Source organism: Helianthus annuus, chromosome 9 (assembly GCF_002127325.2).
Source record: "Helianthus annuus cultivar XRQ/B chromosome 9, HanXRQr2.0-SUNRISE, whole genome shotgun sequence".
Taxonomy (NCBI): domain Eukaryota; kingdom Viridiplantae; phylum Streptophyta; class Magnoliopsida; order Asterales; family Asteraceae; genus Helianthus; species Helianthus annuus.
In genome coordinates, this window is record NC_035441.2 from 171,420,871 (window position 1) to 171,432,706 (window position 11,836).

Consider the following 11,836-nt stretch of genomic DNA (forward strand, 5'->3'; position numbering starts at 1 on the left):
TAAAATCTCTCAACTACACGTATCATATTTATTCAATTGAAATAGCAAGCCTTCAATTACATTGTGTTACATGTTTTTATCTCAATCTAATTACTCATAGTAGGGTGATACGTGTCTATGCTACCACCTGCATGCCCATGTTCTTCATGTTTCTTTTTTAGTTAATTAATATTGTGAGTCAGTTTAATTAGTGGGTCAGTACGTGTGTTACGTCGAATAGTGGAGTCATGGGTAGTTGTTATTTGCATTCTTGTAAGGCTATTTATTAGCCAGTAGTATTTGATTATGGCACGCAGAATTGAATTTACAAAAAGCTTCTCTATTCTCCTTCTAGTTCTTCGATACTTTCTGTATCTTCTTCTTCCTAACTTTGATACATATCACAGGGTGTTACATTCTAATATTCCTTGTTTTGCTCTTCCCATGTCACTCTCTCACACATACAAGCAAACTCATTTTCTTGTATCGTGTTTATTTTTTGGAATGAACTCCAATGGAAGCAATTTAAATTGTATGGATTTTAAGTTTTACTCCACGGCAAAAGTAATCCTTCAAATGCCGCGATTTGCTATTTGAATTTGACTCAAAAACTCAAAATTTTCACTTTCGAATTTATGCACACACATCTTATATATGCGGCTTCATCCTTATTTTATAAAACAATTTCTCTCTAAAGTAGTATATCAAAAATTAAGGTGCAACACTTATTAAAATTTGATAGTTTTATTAATACAGAACCTTAAAAACAGTCACAAGATTAGCACTTAATTAGTCAAGTAATACACATTGATCGTCGCTGTGAGCAACCTTACAAATTAATTTGGTTAAAATAATATAACCAACTCTGATATAATCGATGAAACTATGCCACTCATCGATAACAGATGACGAATCCTATATATATTGAAACTCGACTCACACCAAACCCTTATATGATCAATGATGAAAGAATTCATTAATAAGGTTACCAGTGCAAGATGACAAGCAGCACGATTAGCTAGGTAGAGTATATGTGTGAGTTTAGGTAGAGTATGAATTTGAGGATCATGCAACAGTTGAGAAACTCCTAAGCATAGCTTGCCTTATTTTATGATCAATTTTATAAACTTGTAAATGTTTTGTACTTATGTATAAAGATCTAATAATTCAAATATATTCATTATTGTGGTGAAGTGGTAAGGTGTTACAAGTGACACAGGTTTGATTCATGCCCCATTATTTAGTTTTAGCGACACATGATGATGATTGGGGACTAGACAAATAGCGGCGATCGCTAGTTTAATCCTTTAACTGGACGGGTTTTACTTCACCGCACTGTCGTGCCTTCGGGCGAGTGTTAACGGGCTTAGGTTTTTCTGGTTTGAAGATAAATGTATACCGATGTGGTAATTTTCGCCAATAGCTCATTTAAAGAATTCGTTAAAAGAAATTTGAGGATTCTAAAAGTAGTTAAAACACAAGTGTTAGGGGACTAGGGGTGGAATCACTAGTGATGGATTCCATCACTCCCACTATCCAATCAACTAATGCCATGTCATCAATCCAATTTCCATCACTAGTGATAGAAATGTAGGAGGGGTGGAATCACTAGTGATGGGGATTCCAATATACAAGTATTAATGCACAATGTACAAGTCATACCCTATAAAACTCAAAAAGTTCAACGCGTTATGGCCAGCACGCGTCAAAATGAACACGCGTTATCGAGTAGGCGGCGGCGGTGTGCCGTGGTTGTATAACGCGTTATGGCAAGGCCATAACGCACCGCCCCGGGTCACCTTACTAACGTAATTTATGTTATTATAACGGGATGATTGTTGCACGTTCCATTTCAATTATTTTACCACAACGCAACAACAAAGAAACTTCCCAAGTTCACGCGCCATTATCCAGAAAAAGACTTTCTGGACATATAAGATAACAACACGTGTTACAATCTCAACGGTTAGATCTCTCACCTACCATCTTCACGGAACTACTATAACTGGTGGACCAACCAAACCCCTCTCAAAATATCTAACTTACCATGGCCCCTTTATCCTTCACCCTCCTGTTCTTCCTCTTAACCGTCACCGCCGCAGCCGGTGACGTGTCCTCATCTGATCCGTTGATCCGTCAAGTGGTCCCGGAGGATGAAACAGCTGCCGATCCTCTATTGAACGCCGACCACCACTTCAATCTGTTCAAAACCAAGTTTGGTCGGACCTACGCTACTCAAGAGGAACACGATTACCGGTTAACGGTGTTTAAGGCTAACCTGCGCCGTGCTAAACGACACCAGCTTCTCGATCCTACTGCTCAGCACGGTGTTACTAAGTTCTCCGATTTGACGCCGTCGGAGTTTAGGAAGAAATATCTTGGGTTGAAAAGTAATCTTAAGTTTCCGGCGGATGCTAATAAGGCTCCTATTCTTCCGACTAATGATCTGCCGGAAGACTTTGACTGGCGTGAGAAAGGCGCCGTTACTCCCGTTAAAAATCAGGTGATTTGTAGTCTCTTTAATTGTTGCTTTGTTTACACTTCATGTGGTTTGACTTTTTAGATAACGGCGTTAAGTTCTCAGATTTAGTAGATGTTGATCGAAAAATGCTTGTTTGTTGAAATTATAAAACTGTATTTTGTGATGATATAATATATGATTGAAATAGAATAAGAAGGGTAGTAGTATCTTCTACTAAGTAGTTAATGCAGTAAATCGGATATCGGGAAAGGACCAATAATTGAAATACGAATGCTAGAACTAAGAAGAAAGGTATTGATATCGGGAAAACCGGTGATATGTCAGTCAAATATGGTCGATACCGATATTATGACTGATATTTTGCACTGAGGGGACTGAGAACCAATAGATATATCGTGATATTAACTGCATAGATCTTCTAATTACATTATTGTGACAACTGGCGTAACCGGTTACTGTATAGTAGGTATAGATTAAAATGATGAGATATTGTTGCAGGGGTCGTGTGGATCGTGTTGGTCCTTTAGTACAACTGGAGCTCTGGAAGGGTCTCACTTTCTTCAAACTGGGGAGTTGGTTAGTCTGAGTGAGCAGCAGCTTGTGGACTGTGATCATGAGGTTTGTTCTGTCTCATACCTTTAATTTGACATCATCCCATTCAGTAGATGTTGAGCTTTAAAATCAATGTGTATCTTGTTGTTTCAATGCTGACTGACAGTGTGATCCTGCTGAACGCAATTCTTGTGATTCCGGTTGCAATGGTGGGCTGATGAACAATGCGTTCGAGTATATTCTGAAGGCAGGTGGTCTACAGAAAGAAGAAGATTACCCCTACACCGGGAAAGATGGTACCTGTCACTTTGACAAGTCGAAAATCGCTGCATCTGTGACCAACTTTAGTGTCGTTTCCACTGATGAAGACCAAATCGCTGCTAACCTCGTCACATACGGCCCGCTTGCAAGTAAATCAATCAATCATCATAACTCAAATGCCTCTAATGATTTAATTGGATTATGACATTATCTTTGTTGTGCAGTTGGGATTAATGCTGCTTGGATGCAAACCTACATTGGTCAAGTATCATGTCCATATATTTGCTCAAAGCTTAAAATGGATCATGGTGTGCTGCTTGTTGGGTATGGTTCTGCCGGGTATGCACCTCTGAGGTTCAAGGAGAAGCCGTATTGGATCATTAAGAACTCATGGGGAGCGGACTGGGGTGAGGACGGGTACTACAAGCTTTGCAGTGGTTACAACGCTTGTGGGATGGATACCATGGTTTCGGCTGTGGTTGCTACCAACACTTGAATATTTAGTTCCAACACGGACACGGTGCTCCCATTTGTGTATATGTATTAGTAACGATGTATCTTATTGTGACCTAGAGGAATGTCTGCTAGTAGTGGTTAATAAGGTCACGAAGTATGAACATGATCGGGCTCTAATTGCTCATCATCTAGATGCTCGCCTTATGTAGTTTCTGTTTGAGGTTTAATCAATCAAACAATTGGGAACACTAATTAAGTAAAACTTTGATTTTAAAACAACTACAACTGAGAACACTAATTAAGTAAAACATGCTGTAAGAATTGTTAGGTGTTAGTCGGCCGTTGGGGTACAAACTACAAACAAGTAGCATAACAAGCAAGCATGTTTAAGGATTGAGTGTTTGCATAAGATTGATTGTATGTGATTGTGATTTTAATACGGATACATGTTGCAACTCAAATAGTGTTTAAAGCGTAAAATGGGTAAAGTATGAGCTCACGGTTTGCGAACATTTCCAAAAAGCGAGTGAACGGTTTTGAAGGATGGAGTCACCAAAGTTTACCCTAAAATGGTAAACAAGGGTGTATGAGTATGAGGATTTTAGGATTGGAATATAAATGGAAACCTTATAAGTATGAAAATTCATAAAACATAGAGTAAACTGCAATTTTACCTCCTGTGGTTTAGGGCAATTGGCATGTCTACCCCCTAAGGAAATAATTGCAATTTTACGCCCCAACGTTTGCTGTTATGTCGCAACTTTACCCCCCGGCGTCAGTCAACGGTAGTTTGACCCTTATAGGTAAGGGTATTTTGGTAATCTTATCCTATATTTATTATTATTATTATTATTATTATTATTATTATTATTATTATTATTATTATTATTATTATTATTATTATTTATCATCATCATCTTCAAATAACTCACAATCCATCATCATCATCTTCAAATTATCATCATCATCTTCAAGTAGCAGATCTCCATCTGCGTTTTACCGCTCCTCCACCACTAGCCGCCGCTCCTCCCCCATTGCAACCACCCACCCCCTTCTTCCTTCAATCCACAAGAACAGATCTGGACCTCATCATCTTCTCTGCACCTCACGCATATATCTATCACAGTAACAGATCTGAAGATCTACAAGAACCTCCGTCGGCGAACAGATCTGAACCTCATCATTTTCACAGTAACAGATCTGAAGATCCACAAGAACCTCATCATCTGGACACTCTCCTGCCGTCGCTGCTCTCATTGTCGGTGGCGACTCACCGGGCCGGTGCCGCTACTGCTGGATTTTTAGACTGCCATCACCATCACTGCCACGCCGCTACCAGGGAGTTCCACGGTCATCACGATACTCTCGGAATTCTGCCGGCCATCCAGCTAGTCGCCAGGGTTTCGCACATCGTCGGAAACACAGGAAGGTCATCGGAGACGATCGGCTCCCTCAATAACTCTCTAACTTGCCATGGTGTGCCGCCACCAGACGGTGGTGGTCAGCGGTTAAATCGTGGGGGAGGGGGGCTGTGATGGTGGGGGTGAGGAGGTACAAGAAGAAGAGTGGTGGAGATGTAGCCGGCTAGAAGGATCGGTGCCGGTGGAGTCGCCAGAGAACGGCTCCGGTCGCCGGAGGTGAAGAGGAGACAGAGAACTTGTGCGGCTGATTATTTAGAGTTTAGGCTGATTATTTAGGTGAAGATAATACTGGTGTGCGTCTGTTTACACCTGATGATAATTCAAGCCTAAGCTTTAGTGATTGTATGGTGGGATGCTTGAATTCTTGTGATTGTTTGACGTTTAACTCCCATGAGAATGGAGTTGGCTGTGATATATGGACAAGAAAATGGTGGATAGTCAGATTTGTTCTTGAACTGATGATGATGATGAACAACTTCATGTAATATTCTTGATTTTTTATTTAATTTTAATAAGATAGGGGCAAAAATGACTTTTCACATGTTATTAACAGTCAAACAAACGTTGACTTGACATAGTTTGACGCCGGGGGGTAAACTTGCGACATAACATCAAACGTTGGGGGGTAAAATTGCAATTATTTCCTTAGGGGGGGGGGGGGGGTAAGAGTGCCAATTGGCCTAAACCCCAGGGGGTAAAATTGCAGTTTACTCTAAAACCCATATCTTGCTTAGATGCTTATTTGGACACTATTTTTAGTTTATGTTTTTCACGAGTGTTCCACCCATTAGAAGTCCAAAATAAGGTGTCTAAAGCTAAGATAATTTTCACCTTAACACAGAACATTCAACCATGGTTTGGTTGATATTATGGTTCGGTTTTTTGGAAGTATTATATATGTATATTATAGTCATGTATTAGAGGTAGGGTAATCCACTAACCTCAAGATTTTCATCATTGCACAAAATCACCACATGGATGATTTGGATGGTCATGAATATAAGTATGAAGAGCATAACTAAATTATCTATTTTTTAAGTAACCAAGTAAGGTATCACCTAGATGAGTACTTCCAACGTTGCGAGATTGGAGGCATATGAACCTTAAAGTTTCTGGAACAAAACCTTAGCACAAGCCATTCAACATGGAAGTTTGTTGGTTACTTGGTTTGGTGCAAAAATGTTTCAAAAACAAAGTAAATATTAACATGTTTATAAAGTTTTACAAAAAAATTCTCACTTGAACCTCGAAAATGGTGGTATACCAACTTTTTTTTACCTTAGTAAACATGTGGTAGTATTCCTAGAAGTTATTCAAGGAAGGAGAAGACAAAAAAAAAAAAAACAAGAAGAAAAGCGTCAGAAGGAAAGACCAAAACTCACTATTTTAGTTCTTGAACTTTCTACCCAAAGTGAAAGAATTGGAAGATTAGAGAGTGTTTGAGAGTGATTTAGAAGTGGTGAAAGTGTTTATAAGGTGTTAGCGGTTGATATTTATAAGTGGGATAAGTGGTTGGGGTTTTAAACGAGTTGGTTGGGAGTTAGGAGGATACAAGAATTGTGCAAAAGCATTGGCATGACACAGATGTTGACACAGATGAAAAGTCGGAAACCAACTCGCGAAACCCATCCGATCGGATGGCCATCCGATCGGATTGCCCTCCGATCGCACCACTACACCGCCTTTTCTCCTCTCACACCTATAAATAGCTCCTGCCATATCACTGTTCATGTGATGAGACAGCTCTCCTCCGACCCTTCGACTTCTCAGCCTATTCTCTCTCGATTCCTCGCGATTCTTGTAAGTTTTCAACTCAAATTTTGTACTTTCTTGATCTACACACACTTCTTCATCATTTTCACCATCAAATCTTAACTTTTCACTATGAAATCGGCTGATTTGGGATGTTCTAGGATGATGTCATCATGGGTTCTCATGAACTTCAAAGTGTGACCTCATTCCACCAAGAACTTAGATCTAAGAGACTTCAACATGTTTAAACACCGATTTCACCTAAATCTAAACATTTTCAAACCGATTAAAACTTCTTTCAAATCTTTTACACTCTTACACTCAAAACCGATAGAATCTGAGCTCATTCAGGCCTTCAACTCATTCTCTAGTGAAGTGCCGGTTTTGGAACTGATTTCTATCGAAGAGATGACCGACTAAACGGGTTGAACATGAACAACCGTCAAGAACAGTTAACTGGCCGGACGGGGTGATTTCCATCCGATCGGATGACTTGGACTTGGTGGAGTTCCCGTTGTTTGACACGTAGTCATACCGTCTTGGGTCAGACTGCAAAACTTTTTAAACTTAGCAAATTTTACAAGTTACAAAACGAACAGGTTACCAAACGGATTGCCATGCGATCGGATAGCCATCTGATCGAACGACAATCCGATCGGACGACTTGTGATTTTCAACACTTAAAACAAAAGTTTCAAACTTGAAAAGATAACAGTTTCCAACGAATAGTCATCCGACCGGATGACCATCCGATCGAATGACTATTCGATCAAGAGACTCAGATCTTATCTTTGGGAAACATCTCATTTGGAATGGATTGCCATCCGATCGAACGACCATCCGACCGGACGGCCTGAAAGGTAGACATACTTCTCGTTTTATAAAATGCTACAACGAAAACTTCAAAGTCACATCATACACAAACACATCCATCCCAAACGAATGACAATCCGACCGAACGACCATCCGACCGGATGTCCATCCGTCCGGATTGTCATCCGATCGGATGACTTTTCGTCACTCAGTTCACGCGACACCGTTTTACGCACTGTTCATCGCTCATGCTGTCGTTCTATAATCAGGCTAACTTTCTAGCGCTCCCTTCAATCCAAGACTGTGTTATTCATTTAACACGATCTGTGAGTATACTCGAACTCTTTTTGCTTTACGGACTTTCGGGTGTTACATACGTTACCTATTTCAAATCACATTCGACACACAACGCAACCACTTTTATACGCTGACCGTTATTGCATGTTATACGTGTTACTCGATGAATGCTTGTATGTTATGTTTACACAGTGATTGTTGCCTGACACCTTAGCAACGATAGTAGTATAGTTTGGACTCAGCACATGGACAGGGGTTGTTAAGGGTTTTACTTCACGTGTCACAATGGTGATATGTGTTGCGCATTCTACAACTCGCAGTCATGTCTGTGCATATTTTATTGTCGATAACCTACTTTTCAACATGTTACATACTGGTTATGCGTAAACCGCTTTCGCAATCTATTATACTATTAAACTTGAATGCTCACCTTTTCACTATGTGTATTGACCTCTTTTTTTAAATGTATGTGGCAGGTATTTAAGATGCTGATTGCTTGCTGTCATGGAATCAAGTCTAGGAGAGCCTAGAAGCAAAACAATTAATATTTTGAGTTGCCGGAACTATGATTTGTCTTGAGATAGCTATGTCTGTAATAACTGCTTTATTTGATAAGTTAGGGTATGGGACGTAATGTTAATTATCTGGTAATTTAGTTGTTATGGATTTCTCCTGGACAATCTGTTTCGCTCAGTGCCTCACCCCGATGTTTCCGCCATCGGTTGGGGTGTGACAGCAGGTTTTTGCGGTTTGGAAATAAGATATTTGGGAGGTTTTGTGGTCCTTTTAACCGTTGCTAATTTGTTTTCTTAAAATCACATGATACATGGAAATTTTGGTTTTCTTCTCTTGACCAAGGGTGTGGGCAATCATTACCATTCGAACGCATTGCGTGGGTTAGAATCCTTGTTGTCCCCGCAAACCTTTTGTAACGCCCATTTTTCTTATTCCAAAAAAGTATTATTATTTACCAAAATTCGGGCATGACCCGTTCGTATAATGAAAATTTCCCTGTAAGAACTTAAACATGACGCAGCGGAATTACGTACCATAATTTTTTTTTTCTTTCATTATAAACCTTATGTCTTACTTGAAAGTTCACTCTCAAAATAACTCCTCTACATTGAATACATCAAACTAAATCAATTATAGAATAAAACATAACTTATATTTAACAAATTACATTCTTATACACCCCGTACAATCCTTCATGTGACTCGGTCCTTGATCTCTATCCTTTGATGATCCTCGTATTTCGTACTACCTGCGCTCACCACATAAAGTCGTAACATTAGCAAGCATCATAACACACAAATTTATTCACGTTTACTCTTCGTTCCATTAACCCTTTACGTTCCAGCTTTCCATTTGATCATATGATCCACGGTGAGATTTCCTTGCTATTCCTGCGTTCCACTTCATTCACCAGGCATACTATTAATATCGTTAGCACTAATTTCATTGGATACGTGCGTAACTATTTTCTTACATACTTGTACATAATTATATAATCACACATAATCAATTACATACATACGTTCGTGCCCTTATATAATGCATCTACGTCCCTTCGTGCGTATTTACATACACCCATACCTACATCATTGCGTACACTTCCGACTTTATACATATATACGAATATACATTCCTGCTAGTAATATATCCAACTCATAGATGCCTAATCACATACGTACCTCTATAAACTTACATATGCCTCTTATACTTATCTTGCTCCATTTTATGCTTGCACACACGCTTATTGCAGCTCATGAACATTTTACAATGAGTTAGATTACATTTTGGGATAACCTATGGGCTACGGGACTGATTTGGACGAATTCTGCACATTATACTGAACTGGCAGCTGATGCACGGCCATGCGTCCAACCGCACGACCGTGCAGTGGCAACTGATGCATGGCCATGCGTCCAACCGCACGACCATGCAGTTCCTACGACGTTGGGGGCACTGGCAGTGCACAAGCTAGTGCAATGATTTTCTCGAAATCGCACGACCATGCGGCCAAGCGCACGACCATGCGGCCAAGTGCACGACCATGCGGCCAAGCGCATGACCATGCGCCATTTCGCTGCAGATCCATTTCGATGTCCGAAAACGCTAAAACGCGCGTAACTTTTGAACCGTTTACCCGTTTAACCTCCCGTTTCTTCCTACATGCTTGTAAATTCACATCCTATCAAATGAACTTAAAATCCCATAACCGCCTTAAGGAAAATCTTAACTTACACGCTATCGGCTTATTACCCTTTTTCCCACAATTCGACCCGTTCAGGCATTCATCAACGTAACTTGTTTGTTCTACCATAAACTCTTATAAACCTAATAATATCAGTGACATTTATCATAAAATAATAAGTTCTTAGACATTTTGCATCCTCTTAACACATTATCGTTCATATACTTAGTTTTGACCCGTTAAGGGTATTTGCGCGTTAAATGGTTTATGACATACCAAGACCATACTCTTCGCTTCCATACTTGTCCAAGACATTACACTAATCAATAACTTGCTTCTAAACTACTTATTAAGATCGTTTGCCCAAAATACCCATCAAGGGCATTTTGGTCAACTTTAATCCCATCATTTACGACGAAAGACTTTCCTACATATTTAACCTCAAACATCATGTTTAATTAATTTCAACACTTTATTACTTACTTGAACTAAGAAGTGATTACGGAAATCACTTACCTTAAGCGTTAGTGTTCATGCTTGCTTCCTCACCTCCGCTTGACCCGTTAGCTTTCCATACTTGAGCCCATGTCAATTTGGGATTCCTATCCTTTCAAGTCATTATGCCCATATCATAGTTAGTCCACATGTTCATTCATATCACATCCATTTCCAACTTTTAATTACATAGACTCTTAATAGTCGAACTTTATCATAGATAAACATGAACTAACAACCACATTGTTCAACATTCACTTAATCAAAGTTATTATCTTACATACGTTCACAACATAACCTCAACATTATCGTTTACCAATAAGCTATTCATTTCACACTCATACACATTCACTTTTAATTACCATAAATCTAGCGCATCAAATACATGGCGAGCATCACACCATTGAAGCATAGGGTACAAGTTCCTAATGCATATTTCTACCCAAATCATACCATCAACAACACCTTTTCACGTATTCCTCCTACTACGCGTCTTTTGTGCTCAACTACCAATAATTATACCCTTACCATACTCAACACATATTCATCCATTAGCTAGCATGTAAATTTCACATACTACCCTACACTAGGCATTTCATCAAACACCTTGTGAGCGTACTACTATCTAAGCTCAATGTACAAGTACCTTGTGCATAAGCTTACTATCTCATATCAAAATCATAGATTCAACAATCACCATACCATTTTCATTCTAATTAGGTTCATTCTACAACATCACACAACATCTAACTTCACCCATCAAATTCTATAGAACATATCACATATAGTCATCATTAACTTCATTCTACTACCACTTCAAGTGGGTTTTTTCTCAAAACATCAACATAATCGAAATTAAGCATGCTATAGCCTCTATGTATTCATATTGTCTAGAATTCCTACTCAATTTCAATAAACATTCACGGATTATACATAACCCACTTAACAAAACATTACCAAAACACTTAATTCGACTTAATTTGTGTTAGAGACACTTAAGTGATCAACATTCAGGTTCATGCATCCAAGCCTCCCTGAGATTTCTTCCCAATTTGATGAAATTAGTGAAACTAGGGTTTCACCTTTCCCCTTGCCTTGTTCGATCGATCCAGAGCCAAAAACACGTACTGG

General features: G+C 39.3%; 1 protein-coding gene and 1 long non-coding RNA gene across 2 annotated transcripts; one reads left to right on the plus strand and one right to left on the minus strand.

The window, feature by feature from the left end:
* The first annotated feature begins 1,997 nt into the window (after positions 1 to 1,997).
* Positions 1,998 to 3,992, plus strand: LOC110873074 (cysteine proteinase 15A). The gene is made up of 4 exons (XM_022122003.2): positions 1,998 to 2,482; positions 2,960 to 3,079; positions 3,180 to 3,423; positions 3,499 to 3,992. Exons 1-4 carry the CDS (start codon positions 2,027 to 2,029, stop codon positions 3,768 to 3,770), a joined length of 1,092 nt encoding a protein of 363 aa, XP_021977695.1. The 5' UTR covers positions 1,998 to 2,026; the 3' UTR covers positions 3,771 to 3,992.
* On the minus strand, positions 3,845 to 4,675 carry LOC110873075. The gene is made up of 2 exons (XR_002554927.2): positions 4,405 to 4,675; positions 3,845 to 4,294 (listed from the first exon to the last, which is right to left on the minus strand). It is a non-coding gene; the product is annotated as an uncharacterized LOC110873075 (long non-coding RNA).
* Between the last annotated feature and the right edge of the window lie 7,161 nt (positions 4,676 to 11,836).